We start from the raw sequence: 23,853 nt of genomic DNA, 5'->3' as shown, positions 1-23,853 counted from the left end.
ACCTGGTTTATTTTTTGTCTGATAATCACTTGTTTCACCGTTTTGATTTATACATTTTTTGTGTTTATTATCAATTCCAGGTACTGGAAGAAGTCAAAGAAAGTGCTGAAGCTGCATCTAAAGTAAAACAGGAAGTCCAGGGTGTGAAAGATAAAGCACAAAGAATTGTAGATGCAATTGATTTGGAAAAACAGGAAGCGGAGAAAAAACTGGAGGCAGCTAAGCCAGCATTAGAAGCAGCAGAAGAAGCACTGAAAGTGAATAGAAGTCTTATATTTTTATTAGTATAGTACTATTTACATCACCCATGAAAGGCTGGAGTCACCAACATACATTTGTCACTTGTTTTTGACTGCTGTCACCAGTTCTCCACTGTTGGTGGACATGTCTCTCATGAATATTTATGGCACTCAAATTGTACCTTAAACGCATAGAGACTATTTTATATTAATTTTTTGCTTCATAATTGATCATTATGAAGGTATACATCTTTCCAAAAGCCACAGATGCCTTTAAAATATCTGTTATTCTGAGTTCAAGAGAATACTTGTGCTAACAAAATGTTTTTCATTTGCACTTAGGTAGCTTTTACCTGTCTTTAAGACAAATAAATGGCTGTCTCTTCACCAAAAAAATACATTTTGTTTTGAGAGAAACGGGAAACAAAGGGCATTCAGGGCAATTAGAATCAGGGTTCAGAAATTTGGAGGCATTACTGTGGTACATAATTTCATTATTCTGCACTGAAAAAATTAAACAGTAAAGAACTCTGGAATCAGAAATCAGTGATGCATTATATCCTTAAGGCCTTCTGTTCCAGTCACCAGAATTTATGTGACAGAAATGATTGGGTGGAAAAAGCAAAAAAAAGGAGCATTTTTTGCTCTTACACTGTCATTTAGATAATGAGATGAATGAAACTTCCAAAAATGGTCACAAAATTCACTTCTAATATGTGTGGACTTTTAGAATGGTTTCTGTAATGTGTCTGTAATCATAGAATCATAGAATCATAGAATAGATTGGGTTGGAAAAGACCTCCAAGATCATCAAGTCCAACCCCTGAACCAACTCCAATTACTATATCATGGCACTAAGGGCCACATCCAATCTCTGCTTAAAAACCTCCAGGGATGGTGAATCTACCACCTCTCTGGGTAGGCTGTTCCAGTGCCTGATTACCCTCTCTGTAAATTTCTTCCTAACATCTAACCTTCTCTAACTACTCCTTCTTGACAAGTAGCAGTATGCTTGTATTTTTTAGACACAAATTGTTACATTTTTTGTGAAGTTTTTAACAATTTATTAATTTTGTAATGATTGAACTAAGCAAGATGTAAGTCACAGTGGTGCTTCTAGAAAATGAAGTTAAAAATGGTATCTCATACTTAAAATAATTTAAAACTCAACACAAGCAAATCCATCTCAGAATAAACGATACTTAATGCTCAAAAATGGGAAATAATATTTTATCAAGGAAACTGATTTTAATTAAGTTCTATACAATTTTACAATACACTTTTCTTCAAACACTTAGACTGACATGTTAATGCTACTGCATGTAAATTTTATTTTTTACTGATGTTTTTAGTGTTGGGAAGATATTCCTGTCCACTATTCATTGCAATTATTAAAGTTTCATGAATTGATGAAGTTTATTAAACTAAGCCTAGTTTCTCCCTTTTTTCATATGTACTTGGTACAAATTTACCTCAGAGAAAAGCATTGCAAACAAACATAAAAAAAAATATATTGAATGGGAAAATGGAATAATGTTATTGATGAAGTATTCTGTCACATCTTTCTTCAAATAGACTATCAAACCAGAGGATATTGCTACTGTTAGAAAACTTGCAAAACCTCCTCACCTGATCATGAGGATCATGGATTGTTGTTTGCTACTATTCCAAAAGAAACTGGATCCAGTTACCCTGGATCCAGAAAAGCCTTGCTGCAAGCCATCATGGGCAGAGTCGTTAAAAGTAAGTAGAGTTTTCAAACAGGTTTTCCTAAACATCAGAAATAGTAATTTGCATATCAGAGAAATTATGCTGTTTACCTAAAACATGACAGAATTTTGTAAAAGGGCAAACATATCATTTTAAGATGGACACAGCATATAGAAGAAGTTTATCTGGTAAAAATACCAGATGAGTTGCTTAGAGACTTCTGTGGTAGGAGCTTTAGAGTTTCTTTGCCCTCTTCCTGGCACATGGCCTGATAGCAAATAAAGAAATCCAACCAGTCATGCTAACCATATATGAGCTAAAGACATTCTGGAAAAGCCCTTTCTCTTTGACAGTGTGTAGCTTCACATTTAAAGTCTTTTCTGAGCCTCTCAAGCTCCTTCTTTGTTTGAAAGATTAATTAAATGACTAAGATATAGTAGCCTTTCCCGTTCTGTGTTTTAATATTCCTGGCCCAAATTCCTTAGTCAGCTAGCCATCTTTTCCTCACAGACTTTGATCTTCTCTCAGGATACGCCTTGATTTCCATGGCTTCTGTTGCCATTCTTTAAATTCTGTTCTCTATTTCTTTTAGTGTCCTAATATGCCAATATTATTACCTTGATATTTTTTCATGCAAACTATGAAAAATTATCTATTTTGGATACAAATCATGCTCTTGCTTTTTATTTAGGCTTTTACAGTAACTAAGAAATCATCAAAGCCTTTTGCTTTCCACTGACATAATAAAGTGAGTTAAGCAGTTGTTCCATGAATTGTCTTTAAAATGCTTAAACACTTGTTAGGAAAAAGTTAAACCCAGTGATTTTGCTCTTCAGAATTTAAATCACATTTGCAACTGCATAAGCATTTTTTTGCATTTTTCAGGTAAGTTGCAAATATATCTCTGAGGCTTTATTTTGGTTTTTTGTTTGTTTGTTTTAATTAGATGATGTTTCTTAAATGGCAATAAGAATGTTGCCATTGATGTTGCTTTTAAAATGGCAATACAGAAATATAGAAGATGGAAAGTACATCAATAACTTTCAAATCTAGTTACTGGAGTATACCTGCTTAAAACTCTAAAATAATCAGAAGTGTATGGGAGGATTTACAACTGAATAACACAGTTATAATATTTGCTATATCAATTACCTCGCTTTACAGAAGAATTTTTTAGTCACCTGTGAACAAGATTTTGAATGTAAAATGTGTAAATAACTCATAAATATGTTGGGTTTTGCAGCTTATGAGTGGCCCATTCTTGAGCAATCTACAGAATTTCGCTAGGGATACAATCAATGATGAGACAGTAGAATTGGTGCAGCCTTACTTTGAAATGGAAGACTATACACTGATGCATGGTAAAAAGGTGTGTGGCAATGTGGCAGGACTCCTCTCTTGGACACAAGCCATGGTGGTATTTTATGGTGTTAACAGAGAAGTCCTTCCTCTTAAGGTAATACAACATCTCTCACTTTGTGTTTGCTTACCATGTAATTTAGTTTAATTTAATAGGATTCTACAAATATATATAGAGAGAACTTTATTTAGACATAATAACCTGTGACATTTGTGGCTAAAGATGATAAGAGGAGAAAAAAACTGTATTCTCTTCTTGATTCTAGACAGAGGGTAGAACAAAAAATTAACCTAGATTAAATTTATGTGCTATGGTTTACTGTGTTCAGGGAAAAGGTGTTCACAGTCTTTGATTTTATAATGTTATAATTACTTCATAATTGTTTTCAAAAGGTTGTACCAGGATCTTCATTCTTTCTTTAAAGAGTCCTGCAAACAGAGGTTTGCAGTTATTTTACTTTCTTTGCTTTCACACAATAACTTAAAGGCAGTGGAGGACTAATATCTTGCCCAAATATTGGCTTTCTGAAGAGATTCAGATCTCACATCAGTAAAGGAGCTATGTTGCAATAGTAGGACGCAAACTGAGTAGAACATTTTTAAGAATAATTTTTACTTTAGTGTGAGCGATCTTTCTCATGTTTATGAAACTCAAAGGCAGTGACTTTTGGTTCTAAACAAAGTGTTTATTCCCTAAATATAACACACTTTAAAAATGAAGCAACAGTAATACAGATGAATGATTCAAAAATAACTTCATTAATTTCTTGTGTTTACTGTAAATATGATTTTAGGAGCAATGGGAAGATTTACTGGTTTAGGACTATTATTTTCTAGTGGTAAAAACAATATTGCTATATGATAGAGGACCAATCTCCTATTGTGATTGCTGGTCACTACATAATAAACAAATAAAAAAGAAAATAAATTATATAGTCAAGTAAGAAGATTGAGTGGTTGTTCCTCTAGACTAATCAACATGTACAGATATGTTACCTTCTTAACCAGCTTCTTGAAATGTAAATTTTTCTAAAGGAATGTTGACAATATATAGTAGGAACTCTGTTACTATTTATTGCTATTATAGTAGGAACTCTATTGCTATTTAACAAAAAATGTTATCTGCAGTAACTATGATACAGTTTTCAGATTAGATGTTTTTGATACTTATATAAAAGTTACTTTGATGTATTATTGTCTCATTATTACCAGCTAAGCAGGCTTAAATATTAAGTTCATTGATTTATATTAAAATCTTATATGATTGCTGGTTTAATATTTCTTCTCTTTGCAGGCTAATGTGGCAAAACAGGAAGGTCGCCTGAAAATAGCTAATGCAGAAAAAGAAAAGGCTCAGGCAGAATTAGATGAAAAGCAAGCTGAACTGGATAAAGTGCAGGCAAAGTTTGATGCAGCAATGAAGGAGAAAATGGTGAGATAAAAGTATTTTAGTCTTATGAAAAATACTTGCATACAATACTGTCATGTAATCAGGATTTGCTGCAAACACACATTTGCCTGCTACCTTGAATAGCATGGATGAGATTCAGGTATAAGAGATTGAAATCTGTATTCTCTCCTATTCCCTTATTTCTGTGAATAGGAGCATGTTATACAATAGATGCCCTCAAGAGTTCTCATGAATGAGTTTTAAATAAATAAAACAGCAATAATAAATATAAGAGGATGAAAAAATATAAGGTAACCCTAAAGTTTTGCATTTTATGATTAATTTATGTACTACATTTTTTCAATTTTAGGACTTGGAGAATGATGCAGAAACATGCAAAAGAAAGATGCAAGCTGCCTCTGCACTTATTGATGGACTGAGTGGAGAGAAAGTTAGGTGGACTCAGCAAAGCAAGGAATTTAAAGCTCAGATTAAAAGGTATCAAATTCATTACAGAAAAAAAAAAGAAAATACATGTAAAAAATGAAGTGCTAGTAAGCAATTTAGTAGATTTAATAGTTGTACTTAATTTCCCTCCTAGAAATCTTAATACAGCAACACAATCAAATGAACTATCCTGAAATATGAATTTTCCTCCCATAAGTGAATACATGAGTGTTGAGTGCTTGTATTTCTGATTTTGGAATTTACTTCCTAAGAGATTATTACTCGTACTGTTATGTGCCTGTATTAAGCTGCTTCTCCAGCCTCCTAATACTGCACCTTGTTCCAATGTCAAGTGAAACCTTCAGATAGGCTCAGCTTCTGTAGAACATTTGTATTACCAAAAATTTCCTGTGGGGAAGTTGGGCATTTCTGGTGAGGTCTACTCATTATAATAGAATTCAGTTTGTATCCTTCATAAGTATTGTGTCGCATATATATTGCATATATGTTGTATATATTTTTAAGAAATAAACAATTTTCTTGTTTCAGTTATGAAAGAAGATACAGTTGTCATCAGGGTTTTGTTGTTTCGTAGTGTTTTCACATGATACCACTCTTAAGTTTTGCCACAAAAATACTTTGGAAACGCAAAGTAACTGTTTATTTGAAATCCTATAATTCAAAAGCTAGTTTTCTAAATCAGTAGGAATTAAATTGGTAAATCACTTTTTAATTATGATTGTGTTCCTTTTCTAGACTTGTGGGAGATATACTGCTCTGCACAGGCTTTCTTTCATACTGTGGACCTTTTAATCAAGACTTCAGGAATCTTTTGCTTAAAGATTTATGGGAAGCAGAGTTGAGAGCTCATAAAATCCCCTTTTCTGAAGATTTGAACATCATTTCTATGTTGGTAGACCAACCAACAGTAAGTTCTTGGTGCTTGGAGGGTTTAATTTAAATTTCTATTAGCATATTCTGTGAGTGTTAGCAGGCATTATGCTTGCTTAGAGCAGAACTATAATCCCCAATATTCTCAATATTGCTGTGCTATGTAGTTCCAAATGCTCTTTTCACTAAACACTGAAGTGTTGAGCCATGGGTTAGATAGATAAGAAAGTTATAAACAGATGATGTATACAATTAGACAATTCCCAGAAAGCACACTTTTGAGTATCTTTTTTGAGCCCATCACCACAGCTATAGATATCTTGTTGTGTTTCAACCCCAATCAGCATCTAAGTACCACTGGAAAATAAAATTGGAAAGAAAAGATAAACTTGGGCTGAGATAAAATAAGTTTAATGATTGAAAAAATATATCAATAATAATTTTGATGAAATAATAATAATAGTAATATTAGAACCCAAGAGAAACTAGTGATGCACAGTAGAATTTCTCACCACCTGCTGACCAATCTCTGACCCATCCCCAAACCCACAATCTTCTGGGTAATTCCTTCACTGAGCATGTTATTCTATGGTATGGAATATACCTTTGGCCAGTTTGAGTCAGCTGTCCTGGCCATGCTCCTTCTCAGTTTTTTGTGCACCTCCTCACTAGTAGAACGAGACGCTGGAAAGTCCTTGATTTAGGGTAAGCACTACTGAGCAACAGCCAAAATATCAGCATTATCAACATTATTATCATACTAAATCAAGAAAAAAACAGCACTGTACCATCTATTAGGAATAGACTGAACTCTGTCTCAGCCAAAACCAGGGTACTTCTAAAACAGTGGGCTTGGTTGTAATTTAAAAAAAGAATGCATAAAGTCTTTTCATTTCATGTGAATGTATGAGAAATCAAACAGAGAGCAATGCTAGAATCTTAAAATTTCCTTCAATAAATATTAATCCCCAAAAACTCTCTTAGCCTGGTTTTCTCTTAATTAATCCCAATGTTTAATTTGTCTGTCAAGCTGTCTTTTGACATCTTTACACTTTTAAAATATAGTTTTTATGATTCTATATAGTTAAAAAGATTGATAAAAATAAATTCCTGGCAGTATTTTTACATCTACATTAATTTTTCAGTAAGTTTAGATATGCATCTCCTTTTGCTTGATGTCCTTGTTCTTGGAGCAATTGTAAATGAAGGATAATTCAAGTGATATTTTATTCCAAAATACCTTTTTTAATTTTTTTTAATTTTTTTTTTTTTACTTTGATCTTTAGATTAGCGAGTGGAATCTTCAAGGATTACCTGGAGATCATCTCTCAATTCAGAATGGTATCATTGTCACTAAGGCATCTAGATACCCGCTTTTGGTAGACCCACAAACTCAAGGAAAAACATGGGTTAAAAATAAAGAACAGGATAATGAATTGCAGGTAAACAGGATTTCAAAGAAATAACGTGCTCTATTATAGTCCTTCTAACATTATTACTTTGGAGGAGGTTTTCCTTTGAGTCAGTGTAATCTGAGGTAACTTTAATATGTATAGAGACTGATAATTATGTAGATGCATCAGCAGGAAACTTGACAAGAGCTGTAAACCCCACTGAAGGATGTGAAAAAGACCATATAACTGGTATAAAATCTATCAAGAAGCATAAAAGAGAAAGAAGTAGCCTTTTGTTTAAAATTGGTATGTTCCCTACACAAAAGAGGGCAAAGGCATAGTAAGTACAGTAAAATAAGATGAAATTATTAAATAAGGGTGAATTGGGCAACTATTGGTAACATTATGCACAAAGGCAGGATAAGCTACAACTCTGAAAATGTAAGCAAAGCACTTCAACTGACGCAGTCCAGAATTTGTGTGTTTTTGAAGTTTTGTTTTGTTTGTTGAAGTTATTGCTACAAAAAGAAATTGAGGACAACCAGCAGAAACCAAACCCAAGAAAAATTAGCCCGTCCTAACATTACTGTAATCTTTGTTGCTCTTTTATAGCTTAAGCCAAGAGGGTAAAATGTCTGCTGATGAAGTATAATACAAAGATGTTCATGTGTCACTTGCATGTGTCATTTGCATTACAAATTAATTTTCCCAAATGATGTAGCATGGGGAAGGGAATCTGGATTTTAAAAACCCTTAGCCTAAATGTTGCAGAAACTCTTACGTCCTTAATATCAATGCATTTTGGAGGATTTAGTATTATTTAGTTATATATAGTTTATTTATTTATGCATGTTTTTAATGATTCCATACATTATGAATCCCATTTCATGAAATGTCAATCTGGGTTCAAAATATTGTAACAGCGATTCAATTGTTGACTGAATTCAGATTTCCAGAAAGAATTTCTCAACACTTCAAAGCTAAAATTAGAAAATCTAGTCCTCAGGACATAGAACAGAAAATTAAAGGTTAGGTGTCTCTAATTTCAAAAATATACATAACATCTTCAATATACAAAAAGCTGGACCAGTTTTATTTGGTACATTATTACTCTCACAATGAAGTTTTGAGGATTCGATTACAGCCAACCTTTTTATGGTACTTTTCATTGTGCACACAAGAACTATTTCTGCATAAACTGCTGCATGGTCAACATTTATATTATTTTTTCTTTAAATGCAACTAACAGAAACAATGGAAACTTTCAAGAAATGTTTTTGCCCTTACACCAATTTATAATTTACTTTTTGAGGTAACAACTCTGAATGACAAGTATTTCCGACAGCACCTAGAAGACAGTCTTTCACTGGGTCGATCACTCCTGATTGAAGACATAGAAGAGGAGTTGGATCCAGTCCTTGATAATGTATTAGAAAAGAATTTCATAAAGTCTGGATCTGCATTTAAGGTGACTAATCAGACAAAAGAAGTGGAATAAGTAGTTTTGTGACAAATTAAATTTTACCATTATTCCAAACCCCTCCTGAATCAGGTAAACTTTGTATTCAGTAAAGAAGTGTAAAGAATCAAACAGAACTAATAAAATGTAGGAGACAGCACCTCAGCTGTGTAGTAAGTTGATGAGTCTAAAATTTGAGTTTAAGTGCTAAAATTATCACTGAAGATTCCAAACTGGAACCAATTATTTTTATCCTATTGAATGCTTAAAATAATTTCTATTGATTTTCACCCTTTAATAGAATTTATAGAATTGAAAAGATCTCTTCCTAGTGCAAAGCACTGATTGTGGCAACTGCAAAAATCTTTAATCAGTTTTAAGCTGTCTTCTGATGGAACAAGCCAAAAAGCACAAAGATTTATTCATAATATTTATTCCCAGCCTTGAAAAATCATGAGTCTTTCTGAACTTCAATAGATAAATAAATGTCTCCCAAATCTTAAAAATAGACCCCCTTCAAACATTCTGAAATAAAATGAATGCACATACTGTATATTTCCAAATAATGTATTGTAATGTATGTGTGTATATTTATATAATGTACATATATTTATAATTAAATTATTTTGATCAAATAATCTTAATTAAGTGCCTGGGATATGAGAGAGATGGTAGACCAGATTGCTGATAATAATGAAAGTTGAATGGTGGCTATTTTTGTTCAGTGGTTTTATTTTGAATGTCAGTGCAAATATGCTTAAGGGAGTGGTTTGGTCCTACCAAGTACTTTAGCGGCCTTGGAGGCTCGTATGTTGGAGCTGCCTATGTCCCCCCACCGCCCCATGGCAGTGGAGTTGGAATTAGATGATCTTTTTCAACAGTAACAATTCTGTGATTCATGTTATGATATACAGCAATCAGATTTCCTTGTGCACATGCAGCTTTCAAGTTAGACTGCTGTTTTGGATTATCTTAATTCTGTAAAAATTTCTTTGGAGAATTTTGAGTAAGTTTTTAATTCCTTTGGAAATATTCTTTGAGGTCTGCTTAATCTTAATAAAGATAGAATTTATCTTCAATAATTTATGTGCCATTGTTGGAACACGTAATTCCTATTTTTCCTTGAACACAATGATTTCTGCAAAGGTCAGCGGTTTCTACCATCTTAATTTGAGGTGTAATTAGAAGCCCAAAGCCTAAACCACATGGTTCTGAAGCTGTTAATCGGAACCCTTTGAAGTAATTCCTATATTTAACAGAAGGGAATGCTGCATTTATAATATACTCTATATTTGGTCATTGACTGATATTTTCATGACAAATTTGAATTGTAAAATAAAATTCCTCTCTTTGGCATTTCAAATCAGGTTAATTTTTTTTTTCCTTGTCAATATTACTGTATTTAATAAAACTCTTTTTCCTCTGTTTAATATTATTTGAACTTACTCCACAGGTGAGAGTTGGTGATAAGGAAGTAGAGGTTATGAATTCGTTTAGACTGTACATTACTACAAAGCTACCTAATCCTGCTTTCACACCTGAAATTAATGCAAAAACATCAATTATTGATTTTACTGTTACAATGAAAGGACTTGAGAATCAGTTACTGAGAAGAGTAATACTTACTGAAAAACAGGTAAGTTAACAGTACACATAAACTATAGTGATGCTTAATTCTATTCTTTTATTTTTCAGTCAACAGGTTTTGGTATATAGGGAAGATGAAATGTTCAAATGGGTAAAAGATATCAGCTGTTTTCTAAAATTTTATTCAGATTCAGTGTAGACATTTCCAGATAACAAAAATACATCTGGAGGCTCTTCTGTGTATGACTGTCGGTATGACACAAACAATTAAATACAAGTATTTGGCATGGATAAGATATGTCATAAGATACCAAGTAAGCACTGCTTTAAAAAAAATTGTTATTAAAGCCACATTTTAGATACCTCCAAAAAAGATAAACGCTCATTTCATGACTGGAATCAACTCTTCACTTGTATCTTCAGTCACAGTTCATGAACTTGAAAAATCAGAACTGAATTTTAAGTAGTCCTCATAGCTGCAGTCCATAAAGTGTCATGCCATTTTCTTGGTTTTTAATAATAGGAACTAGAGGCAGAACGAATTAAACTCATGGAAGATGTAACATCTAATAAGAGGAAGATGAAAGAACTGGAAGACAATCTTCTTTACAAACTAACTGCAACCAAAGGTACTGTATCAAAGGATTATTCAGATTAGGCAGATTAAACTGGTTCACACTAGAACCTTTCCATGCAGAAATTGATTTATCCATTTAAGATAGAATAAGAGAATATCCAGTGGTAGGAGAATGAAGAATATGAGGGATTTGGTACTGTAGCATGCCACTATTTATAATTCTAGACACTTACCTTTAACATCTAAACAAGTTTTGTGAAATAAATCCATTTTTGAGAGCTTTCTGCCCCTTTAAATGACATAAGGTATCTTACTGTGGGCAAACCCTTAACCCATTGAGAATGCAAAGTAAAGTGGGCTAATTTAAAATGGTGTTGAAAGTCTTTCACACTACATTAGGAGCCTGAACATTATCCATTACTATCTCAGGTGGAAAAAGAATCTGGTAACAGTAAATTGATCAGTAACTGCTGGAGATGCCTGAATACTGTTGAGTGACCATTTCCTTTAGGACCCTAAGTCTTCTTTACTTTGAGTGTGCCAGTGAATAGACTTCAAAATAATTGAAGTATTGTGTATGAATATGTATTTTATGTTCATAAGATAGCTGACTTCTCTGGCACATGTTGCAAAGCTGTCAGCATAAATACATTTGATATATTTTGAATATATTTGTTTAATATGTTGAATATAAAAATAATTTTTATCATTACATATCCTGTTTTATCTCAGTTTTAAAAGCTTTCTGTAATAAAGCAAGTAATTTCTATGTGTTATTAGTATCTCCTGTAATTTGACCCTTTGTTTTATATATATATGAAATGAAAAAATTATTATAAAAATGTCCTAAACATCCATTATTCTACTTTTTAGGTTCACTAGTAGATGATGAGTCCTTGATTGGTGTTCTGCAAATAACTAAGCAAACAGCTGCTGAAATAGCTGATAAGTTGTCTGTGGCAGCAGAAACCGAAGTGAAGATTAACACTGCGCAGGAGGAATATCGACCTGTTGCTACACGTGGAAGCATTCTTTATTTTCTTCTTACAGCAATGAGCATGGTCAATAACATGTATCAAACTTCACTGGCTCAGTTCTTGAAGCTGTTTGATCAATCCATAGCCAAGTAGGAAGACACAGATTTTTTCCTACTATTCAGATGTCTGCCTTTTCCATGTATTTGCTGCTATTAAGATGGCTTTCTCTGTGCTTTGTTTTCATGATTCAGATCTAAGAAGTCTCCTGTGCCTCAGAAAAGAATCTCAAATATTATTGAACATCTTACTTTTGAAATTCATGCGTACTCAGTTAGAGGCTTGCATGAGAACCACAAATTCCTCTTTACTCTCCTCCTGGCATTAAAAATTGATCTTGAGAGAGGACACGTGGAAAACAGAGAGTTCCAAACACTCATTAGAGGCAAGTTTTAAAAATTATGTTATGTGTAGAGATAATTCAACTTTTTCAACTTTTTATGCTGTTTCAAAGTATGATTTTTTTGGCTATATTATTTCTCCCAGCAGTTGTGTGGGAGCTGCCTCTGTCCTTACACCTGCTGTCGTCCTGTAAAGATAGATGCAGTTCTCTGTCTCTCTCTGTCTCACTTCTACCTCTGCCATTTACCCTGTTTGTGTTCTGTCTTGAGATCAAGATGATAATTCTGGTTTTCTCCATCAACTGGCTTATTGTATATTTTTCTATTACATTTGTATCTCTATTTTTATAAATTAGGTGGCCCGTTTTGATCCTTTGCTTCTCTGCTTTGATGGAGCTGAATAAAGTTATCTTTTAAGTTACCAGAATTGTTCCACGTAAAGTTGAGGACGTGCTGCAAACAGTCTTTTATCAGTTTCAGCTTGAGCTTTCTCTTAACTTTTAGCAACCACCTAGCACTGACTTTTAGAGAACATAAGGTGTTTCTGTGGCCCAGCTGGCCAGGTCTGCCTCCTCTGTGCTCTATGGGTTTGTGCCTCTCCTGAAAAATGTGATCAGGGTTGCTTATGTGGAGGTCCATATGAAACCTGAAATTTTACAGTGTTCAAATGAAACTTGCAAAGGTCTAATGTCAAAGTAGTGAACGTAGATTTGAAGATAATTATCTGTCTTTCAGCAATCAAGTGGATAGGAAACAAGCTTAAATTCACTTTCTGGTTTGCCTTTCAGTTTGTCATAATGGTTTTATCCTTTGAGAATGGCACCCAGCTACCAATTTACCACTGATGTCAGGCATGCTTGAAAATTTTTTCAAAATTGAGGGACTGCTTTAGTGAGGCATTAGGCAAGGAATCATATTTCTTGGCTTCTCAGCTCACAGATTCTTCTTTTCCAGAGGAAAACATACCTTAGACATCTGAAGCAAAATGTGGTCACCCCTTTTTAACTGATGAGAATCTGTAGTAAAAATACTTCTAGCAATTTTTATTAGAACATACGATTGCAGTTTCCTGCCAAGCTTTAGCATAGGTCATTTGATAGTAAGAAGTTTTCATGGTGTATAAAATGACACCAAAATAGCACCATATTTTCTTTAATTATTCACATTTTATTAAATAAAATTGGGAAGTGGGAAGACACCCAGCCAATTAGTCCTGGACTCTTAGATATCTTATGCAATGAATGAACTCTTCAATTTTCCTCTTTGGATGAACAGTTCTTTGTGCAAAATGAACACCATGTTACCAAACAGCAGCTGGAGAAAGGATTTATTTGGAAAATCAATCTCTATTCCTCTTCTTTCCATTTCTTTTCCAAGAGCTTTCATTGCTTATTATCAGCAGATGTCTCAGTGAAATAAGCGTTGCTATTTGAAATGGAAAAGTCTCTAAAACACACTGTTCAGCCAGTCTCAGGAGATTATCAACTTTAGGTCTTTCATTCTGCTAAAGGACATGAATTGAATTTCATTCTATTTACTGTGTTCCATCAAAGCTAATCACTAGATACATCCTGAATATTCTAATGCTATAGCTTGAAGGTAAATTTAAGTCAGCGAAACTAAAAAAGCAGATCCCCAAATTATAGGAAAATAGCCTCCCAATATAATGGCATAGAATTTTTATTAAAGCTTTAGGAAGGAACAAAATCCAAGGACATGATAATATCTACGGAGTTAATCGATGATTTTGTAGGTATATTGACACTTAGATAAGCTCTGTCCTTTACCAGTAGAAAGCGAGGGACTGACACAAGTGAATAATACAAACTTCTCTAGCAGATGTATTTTACTAAGAAGGTCTATAAATATTAGAGAGCATGGTACAGAGGAACTGCAAAACATCTTTGACTTTGTTGACCTAAATAAAAGACAGAAATATTGCCAAGTATGCTGCTTTGTGGGCAATTCATGATTAAGTCTTAAAATTAAGGCAAGTCTTTTTGGCTTTAAGTGATTATGACTCTCACGAATTCAAAAATTTGCAAAAGTATTCCTGTTGGACTATTGTACTAAATTCAAGAAAGATGTGATTCTAGCACAGGGTATAATTTTGTAATAAAAATGCCAATAATAGGCTACAGTTTTGTGTTAACATTTTTTGTTATCTCTATGAGATTTCCATTATTTCAGTTTGCAGAGACTGAGAGGAAGTTCTGGGATCCAAACATGGATTCCATGCACTTATTTCAAACTATATATCCTAATGCCAAAGACCTAAGAGGATGTGTGAAGGAAATTTTAACAGCTAGTTACAAAAAATGAAGGAAAAATCAATAACTGCATCTCAGATATCATGAAGCAGCCTTTTTCTCTGTGGTTACTTCAGGTTACTGAAGCTTGTCATTCCTGAGGTGAAGGAAAGGAGGAGTGCAACAGAAGGAAAACTCTGTCATAAAAGCAAATTAAGTAACTTCACATTTTTGGATTATATAAATAATTTGGATTTGTTTGTAGGGACTCCAGATTCTTGAACAAGAGTTTTGCTCTTTAGCTGGGCACTAGGACGAAAACTATTTCAGTAGTTCATTAAAACATTCAAATAATTTATTAATCATATATAATTCTGTTTCCTGGTTATATTTCACTCTATTCATGTGTGGAAGAAAGCATTGCATAAATTTTTATAGATGATGGACCTTTTCTCATATACCTATGACTGGCAAAATGAGAGCTAAGAAAAAGAAATACTATTTTCAGGCATTGTATATTTAACTTACCAATATAACAAATTATTAACCATAAGATTTTAACAGGATTTATCAAAATATTATGTATATATACCAATAACAAGAATATAAAGTATTACAAAGAGAAACACATTGTTTAGAATTTTGTAATTCTTGTTCTTCATTTAGTAACTCTGCCTCAAAAAGTTAAGTTTAAAAATTTCCCCAAAAGGAAAAACTTCCCTGAGCTTTGTTTCTCCCCACTGGCAAACTAATGTCCAGGTTTAACAAACTGATTCTTGTGTTTCTACTCAAAGGTATATAGGTAAACCTTTATGCAGGTAACTAGCAAAATATTTGGTCTTTCTGAATCATGTGTTTATTCTTTCAAAAGAAGCAGATCTGCTGTTGCCTTGAAATCCCCACTGATGTTATAAAAAAAAATTCTTGCATCCTGGAAACCTTCTCAAATAATCAAATCTTTCCCTGTAAAGTTGATAATGTAAGCAGAACCTATTTCAGGAAAATCAGAAAGAATTTGTTGCATTACAGCATTTGTAGCACCATGAATTCTAGAATGTGTCAGAATTTTAAAGTAGGTCTCAGTTCTTCAGCTGCATCAAAAATATTATATATAATGTCTTTTCAGTAATTTCTTAAATAACAAAATTAGTGTCTAAGAAGTTAATATTCTAATTCCTTGTCATTTCAATGATGTTTCTCTTCCATTCTTTTCCTTCTTGCTTTCATGATTCATTTTGTCTACATCTCATTTATGGAGAATTTGAGGCTGAGGTGGGTGCAGGATTAGAAGGATCTCTATGTTATTTTTTATAATAAATATAATAAATAATTATTATTCCATTATTCTACTGAATAATTAGACAGTTTGTAAGAACTATTATTATATTAATTGAAAAAGAACTACAAGTATATTTATGTATGTTTAATTTGAAGGTATTGAAATAATTATAACTCATTTATATAGAGACTATGTATATCCCTCCACATGCTCACATATTTGAAGTGCTTAAAAAATAATAGCACTTGTTCCAAGATGGATTTTTAATCTTTTTGTTACAAGTTGGTGAAATTTGTTATACCAGTTACTTAAATTAATAATTGATCTTAGTTCTGGGGACCACTGTAACACCATCCTCTAGTCTTTCCAGGAAGTAGCATTAACTAATTTGTGGAGGACAAGGAAAGAGACACCTACAAGAAGAAGAAAATTATGATATAAAATTAATCATGATAAAACGCTAAAAGTTTGTGTGTTTAAAATTGGATTGCAGTCTTATCCTAGAGGTGTTCCTTTCTATTTTCTCTTCTTTTGCATATCAGAGGATGTAAAACATCCTCTACTGTTCTGCTGGCTGTTCAGCCTTATATATGCTATTTCAAATAATTTGTGCTTTTTAAGCTGGTCTAGAATTGATTGATTCCATTATTCAGGCTTTTTCTTTTCTTGTTGTGCATGGGGGTTTTTTTTCCAATGATCCTAAGAGAATACTTTGCTATTCATAAAGAACCTATGACATTCTTTAGATATTATAGCTATGTGTTTCATTAGAAAAGAGGTAGAAGTTTGCAGTTGAGAAAATAAGATTTTCACTTCAATTTCTTTTCATTTTTAGGAATAGTGAGATAAAAAATAGAATGACTAAGCGAAGGCCTTCAGAGGAATATTTTTATCTTTCAGATGAATACATAATTATCTCTAGCATATTTTCAGCACAAATGAAAAGGAACAGAGATTATTAAAATTTCTAATACTTGAAATACAATCAGTATCATAGTATAAACTTACAAGAACAAACTGTGGAGAACTTGTGATCTAAGATGAGAGGCTGAGAGAACTGGAGTTTTTCGGTTTGGTGAAGAAAAGCTTTAGAGAAGACCAAATAGTAGCTTTCCAACAACTATGAGAGGTCTATTAAGAAGACTGAATTATCCTTTGGTATGGAATAAATGTTAATTACACAAGAGTACAATTAGTATTCCAGAAGAAACGCTACTTAGGTCAGAAAGCATAATTTAAAAAGAAGTATCTTGATCCCTGGAATATCATGTGTACTTTATCAGAATATTTTTATCCACAGGAGGTGCTGCTTTGGATCTACAGGCTTGCCCACCCAAGCCATCCCGCTGGATTCTTGACATGATATGGCTAAACCTAGTGGAACTGAACAAACTTCCACAGTTTTCAGAAATTTTAGATCAGGTGATATTTGCTAGTTATTGTTTTGATGTTAATAACCAGTTTCGTCATCATAACTGTACTCCCATGTTTTGCATTTGGAATGCACCAGAGATGTAGTTAAAAACAAGACCAGAGAGGATATAGAGTAATGGCACAGGGATCAGCAGTTAGGTAGCATGAGTTGGGGGTATGTTTATTTGCTCTACATTTTTTATTTGCTTTAATATACTTTGTATTACAGTAATTGAGGCAGAAAGGGGAGAGAAGGAACAGGAGCAAATAATTAGCAAAAATGGAGGGCAGGGAAAGAGACAGAAATAAGTAGAAGGGGTAAACAGTTGAGGTATCAAAATGACTCATAAAATTTATCTGAGTGTCATGTTCCAAGTTACGACATCATCTGTCTTAAGCCTGGTATGTTTTTCTGAGTAAATTGTTTGTTGCTTGTTTTTAAATGCTCATTTCCATTTTAAGGTTAACGTTATTCAGATACAGTGAGCTAACTATAAACTTATTATTTGTTTTTATTGAGCCATACATGAACTTATATGCACATAAGCTTGTGACACGTTCAATTTGGTAAATTATCTTTTTTTTCTCAGTGTAGTTAAAACACTTCCTAGGCATTTCTTGTTCTGTAACTCCTAAGCACTCCTTGTTAATGAGGCTGATAGCCAGGACACGAAGTTCTTCTTGCTGTTAAGGCATTGGTCAGCCAAGTCCATTTTGTGATAGCATTTATTGCCCTGAAGAGTAGCAGAGATTTTAGCTAAATAGTTATCTGGAAGTGATCCTGGCTGTTTCTTAGCTCTGTATCAAAGCAAGATCTAGACACATGCCAGCCCAATTTCTACAGTTTTTGGTTTCTGGAGGTATCAAACTAGGATATTGAGTTAGGAGAAAGTTGGAGGAACTTTAGTTCAGTCGTTCACTCTGGGTTGTTAGGACACTTTTCTAGAAAGGTCCTTTCACCAGGACTTTGCTAGAATTGGTGCAAACAAAATTTTAGACTCCAAAATATTTAGGTGACCGTGTTAACCCCAAAGGCCTCTATTTTAAAGTAGTTTTTTACCACTGTCTTATATTTTTCATATAGTTGCAAGTTGAAAAGTTACAATTAGGTGATTTTAGTAATAGATAGGGATCGAATATGGGAGGAAGCCAACTAGGATATCAGTTAAAAATGCAAGTATGGAAATAATATTTTTAATTATTTGCATCCAGTAGATATGCTGTTCTATTTTACTTATCATATTAAATACAACTTTATAATTATTCATTTAGATATAAAGAGAAAATTAGTTAAAGTAAGAAAAAAGAGCAGATCTCAAAAGGTTGCTGAGCTTTTCTTTTTTTCTTGGTACTTTCATTTTTTTTTCCTCTAAAAAATAAGTCTCCGTGTGCAGATGCCTGGCTTAATTTAATATAGACATCTCATTTTTTAATCACTTACCAGTGCATTCCTTGTTCTCTTTCCAGTGATCTGAGAATATTGTAGTAGCTGGCACTTCTCAGTCACTTCATTAAATGCTCAATTGCATTTTTACTGTGTTCTGTCCACTGGTATCCCTTGTCCCCTTAGGTCATGGGTTCTAAGAAGTGCCTAAAATTGTGATCATGTTTGTGGTCAGATTTGTTCTTTGTCAAGTCAAAAGCGTACCAGAATCTGTTACTTTTACTTTGTGATTCTTGGCTGGCTGGACTGTACTGGGACAGATTTCCCTGGTCCTCCTCATACTTTGTGAGCAAAAGGAATTATTCATACTATGTTCCTCTTATAGTATAGAACCTTGTGCTAATTGTTGATTTTTCTCAAGCAGCTACTTGGCAAAGAAATCCATAGATAACTGTCTGGCTTTAGAGCCTGCATCTTAATACTAATTGTAATATTTTAATTAATATGAATTGTAATATTTTAGTAGCAATTCACATGGCATATGTCTTAAATGTTATAGATAATGGTGCTTGTAATACATCCTAATAAATAACAGCCTCTCATTAATAATACATTTACAAGGGAATTTTACTGCAGCTGAAAGATATTCATACGTGTGTTAACGTAATAAATTTAGGTAGCAGCAAATGATAAGGCATGGAAACACTGGTTTGATAAAGATGCTCCTGAGGAAGAAATTATACCTGATGGATACAGTGATTCACTTGACACCTTTCGCAAGCTTTTACTCATCAGGTGAGCATCTTCAGAAATTTTTGGAAATTACACAGTTGCATCATGTGTCTCAATTTATTGGTATGCTATTACCATAATAGTGTAATTTTAATTCTCTCTGGTTGACACTAAATATTATTTAATTCACTCACATGAAATATGATTTTATTCAGAGCTATCCTCTGCCATCTAAAGTTATTTATAGAAAATATTTTTTATAGCTTTGCTTTTATGACAAATGGAAACTGGGAACCACACTGCAGCCTCCCGTGAGAAGCACATGGAAAAGCTGAATCATTCAAATAGTTTTCAATTTAATTTCTTTAAAAATTAAGTATTTTAAATACCTTTAAACAAGTAATTAAAAAAAAAAAAAAAAAAAGGAAAGAATGTGAAAATGGGAAACAGGTATTCCAAAGCCCCATGTGAAAAGCGTGCTACAAATTACTTTTTTTGCATCATGTAAGATCTCTGTGGCAGAGCTTGGGATAAAATGGATTTCCACAAAGCAGCACTCAGCTGCCTTACTCATGAAGTCATATCTTCCTACATTCATTGTATACTTTCCAAGTGCTGCAACAAATTAATCAGGGACGCTACAAAAACCTCCAGCAACATTATTTACTAGACCATGATTTGTCTTTGGAGCAGATTCAACCCGTGCAGTAAAAAAGGCTAGAATCTGATGGAAATACCACATTGTTGTGTGCTCCACAACCTAAAGGGGGAGGGAAGCACCTAAATCCTAAGTATTTAAGTAGAAAGTTTACAAATGAAAGTTTTTTTAAGTGATATATTTTATCCAAAAGTGGTTGTTTGTTTGTTTTTTCCATGGGAAAAATACTCATTCCCAATACAAATGCAATCCAGTGCAAAACATTTGAGTCTGTATCCTAAAAGACTAACAGACGCAATGAATCATCTGCAGAATTTTACTGAAGGGCAAAACCAATCTCTTACATTTCCCTGCTTGTGTTCTCGGATACAAAATTTCTGTTTAAAATGGAGAATGTCCCAAGCTTATAAATGTACCTAGAACAGAACATTCCAATGCAAAATTGTAAGCAATTGAAAAGTATTGAACAGTCGAAAGTAGGGGGAAGACCACCAGCTCTGTCTATTATAATATCTGTAAAGACAAACCTACAAACATATATATGAATGTATGTATGTATATATATATACACACATATACATATATACATACATATATATGTATATTATGAAAAAAACCCTCTAGTTGATAAAAATAGAATTTCTAGGAATAGGAAGAGGCAGTGAATTTTTATCTTTGTATATTTTTTAATTTCTAGGTCTTGGTGTCCAGACCGAACACTTTCCCAAGCCAGGAAATATATTGCAAGTTCCTTGGATGAGAAATATACAGAGCCAGTTATTTTGAATTTAAAAAAAACTTGGGAAGAAAGTGACCCACGAACACCTCTCATCTGTTTTTTGTCTATGGGATCTGACCCAACTATGCAGATTGATTCCTTGTGTAGGAAGCTTAACTTGGGTATGAAAGTAATTACTTATTGTCTAATATTAAGATACAGAGGGGCAATGTAAGTAATTCCAGAAATATTTTTTTCTGAGAGTATTTCTTAAACTCCTTTGTACTTCTTTTGTTCCTGAACCATAATCTTAGAGATAAAATAATATTTTAAATAAAAGACAATATGCTGAGCATAATTTTGTGTGAAGCTGGACATTAACGTTTTCAGTTCTATTTTTTTTATAAATTGTTATCATTCTTTGCAGTGATGATAACTTTTTAAATCCCTATCTGTCCAACAGTTGTGGTTTTTTTTCTTTTCTTTTTTTTTTTTTTTAAATTTTGTTATGGTGGCAATGTCTTGCTTTAATTCTAAACTGCAGATAATGTAAAAATCATCAATCTGTTTACAAGTTTTCTTTGAAAAAAAAAAAAGGCCACAAGATCTGCATTTGTATATTCTGGACTTTATGTCTATATTCTATGAAAGTTTTGGAAAATTGTGCATACAAACTGAGTTGGAAGTAGATAGATGTATTCTTTGTATTAGTCATATTAGTATGTTCACAAATGCAATTTTACTAGTATGCACTGTGCTTATTTACGTGCCTTCATTATGTACATGTTGAGAAAAATCTGTGTTCATATTTCAAATAATCTAGCATCATTAAAATTTGGCACAAATTCACATTGACAATAGTAATATTCATCACAGTTTTTCACTTCTGTAAATATTGTGGATGTATATTTCAATGTTGTTTTACAAAATTTCAGTATTTAGAAAATTTATACATTGTAGCATACTATGATGATGAAGGGATTCTACTTTTGTATGTATATATTTTTGCATAAAATGTATTTAATTGTGATGTATTTGTATCACTGTTTTTTGGACTGAATTGAAATTCTTACTTTTTTTCAATAATGTAAGTACATTAATCATGTATTGTCAAATACGTTGTAGAATGTAGGACCATCTCTATGGGTCAAGGACAAGAAGTTCACGCACGCAAAATCATAGAGGTGTCGAAAGAACAGGTGGGGAAAAAACTCTTTAGCACACAATCTCTTTAATATTTTCATCTTACCATCAAGGATATCTCAGGGTGAACTTGTCTTTTGGGATGCCTGAGTTCATAAACGTTCCCCTGTGGGATGTGTATGTGACAGTGAAGTCCAAGTCAATACTTGTGGCAGCAGTGCTACTGAGCAGCTTTTCAAAAGCAGCACGTTCCTTACTTATCTCTATACTGTTATCCAAGGGTAAAATGACATGAAGTCCTAGTCCTATCCTGCAGATCCCACTCTTTACTGGAATATTGTTTTCATTTTTTCCCCTCTCCTATAAGAGATACCTAGATGTTGCATAGCTTCTACTAGATAAAGTGGTGAGTGCACACAAAGATTAAAGTTGTAAATACAGAAGGATATGCCTCCTAATACTGCTTCTTATTTTCCTCACATCTGTGCTAGTGAGAGCACCTCTTACTCACAACCATTTGGTGTCCATTATTTGTTTCTTTAATTGTCAGTCCTTTGGCTTTTAGTCCCAAGAATGTCTAACAATTTCCAAACAATATATAAGAATTTTTCTCTTAAATGGAATAATGTATTTTGTTACGGCAGATGATATGCTCAAACAGTAAAAACATGAAAAACCTAAGTAGTAGCTACAGAAAGATGGTAATTTAAACCTCAAATACAATGTAAAAGTTACAGTGTAAAGGTGGGACCTCCTGGTCAGCTGAACACTTCAAAGAATTGTTGATGGTGCTGCAAATGAAGACATACAGCCATAGTTCCTGCAAACTATGGGGGGAATTAGTATTTTGGAGGCCTAGAATATCTCCACTAATAGAGAGCAGAACATGAGTATTGGAATATAGATGTACAGCACTTTGCAAAAAGAGAAAAAAGAAATCTCTATGGCAAATGGCATTGTTTATTGTGTGTAAATGCACTCATGCATCTCATAGTTCTTTGTTTGGATGTCTAGAATGGTCATTGTCAACTTCCAGTTCATTGCAATGGTCATCCCTTCCTTTGTTTTGCCCTTAATTAAAAACATAAGAATACTCTGAACAGCATTCCAGTAGAGCTACTAGTAACAATTTCTGAACTACGTGCTGTAGTGCTGCATAGATTTTATGGAGGCAGTGATTATGTGAACATCAGATTTGAAATTACAAACCAGAGTAGTGAATATGAAGACAAATATCTGTCTGGGTGTTTTTTGTATCTTTAGCCAAGAGTATATAAGATAATTAAAACTGCTGTGCTCTGTCACAGTTCTTTTTTCGAATTTTTCAAATTTTCAAAAACTAAGTCTGATTCATTTGAAAATGTAACCTATTGATTAAAGAGCTCAAATAAGTGAATCCCAATAAAAGAAAGAAAAAAACTCCTTTTAAATATCCATCAATTCACCATAAATATTTCTATTATATTTTGTCACCAAAAGTTATTGATTTCTTTTTAAATTACCTAAAACAAAATTGCTGAAATGAAATTACAAGCTGTAATGAAATCCACACATCACTGTTTAGAAGAGATTAAATCATGTCCCATTTTAATATCAGGCTTCTGATTCATCAGCCTTCAAAACTGATGCTAAGAAAGCTGATTGAATAAGCAGAAGTTCAGAGAGATAATAATCAAACTAGAGCTTTCATGCAATTTGAGAGCTGAATAAGATCAAAATAAGCAGAGGTTGAATTTCATGCAAATGCCTTTATTGCAGATAAACTAATTGCAGTTGTAAACTTTCAGAGTCTTATTACTACCTCTTTACAATTACTTTAGATTATGCTATTAACAAATCAGTTTAAAAA

At 33.1% G+C, this 23,853-nt stretch overlaps 1 protein-coding gene across 1 annotated transcript in view; it reads left to right on the top strand.

The window, feature by feature from the left end:
• DNAH8 (dynein axonemal heavy chain 8) overlaps positions 1 to 23,853 on the top strand; it is a 127,548-nt gene that overhangs the window by 87,420 nt on the left and 16,275 nt on the right. The window contains exons 68-83 of the mRNA XM_027898070.1: positions 81 to 257; positions 1,815 to 1,982; positions 3,193 to 3,405; positions 4,603 to 4,740; positions 5,069 to 5,196; positions 5,902 to 6,073; positions 7,323 to 7,478; positions 8,743 to 8,898; positions 10,343 to 10,525; positions 11,000 to 11,105; positions 11,927 to 12,179; positions 12,282 to 12,472; positions 17,257 to 17,378; positions 19,430 to 19,548; positions 20,841 to 21,043; positions 21,987 to 22,060. Coding sequence (XP_027753871.1) covers positions 81 to 257; positions 1,815 to 1,982; positions 3,193 to 3,405; positions 4,603 to 4,740; positions 5,069 to 5,196; positions 5,902 to 6,073; positions 7,323 to 7,478; positions 8,743 to 8,898; positions 10,343 to 10,525; positions 11,000 to 11,105; positions 11,927 to 12,179; positions 12,282 to 12,472; positions 17,257 to 17,378; positions 19,430 to 19,548; positions 20,841 to 21,043; positions 21,987 to 22,060 — 2,559 coding nt within the window. The remainder of the gene's footprint in view (positions 1 to 80; positions 258 to 1,814; positions 1,983 to 3,192; positions 3,406 to 4,602; positions 4,741 to 5,068; positions 5,197 to 5,901; positions 6,074 to 7,322; positions 7,479 to 8,742; positions 8,899 to 10,342; positions 10,526 to 10,999; positions 11,106 to 11,926; positions 12,180 to 12,281; positions 12,473 to 17,256; positions 17,379 to 19,429; positions 19,549 to 20,840; positions 21,044 to 21,986; positions 22,061 to 23,853) is intronic.

This window comes from Empidonax traillii, unplaced genomic scaffold (genome assembly GCF_003031625.1).
Source record: "Empidonax traillii isolate 1590-97213 ecotype Southwest subspecies unplaced genomic scaffold, ASM303162v1 scaffold576:size640842, whole genome shotgun sequence".
NCBI classification, from domain to species: domain Eukaryota; kingdom Metazoa; phylum Chordata; class Aves; order Passeriformes; family Tyrannidae; genus Empidonax; species Empidonax traillii.
Note: the sequence above shows the minus strand (reverse complement) of the source record. Positions and strands in the feature narration are given on the sequence as shown.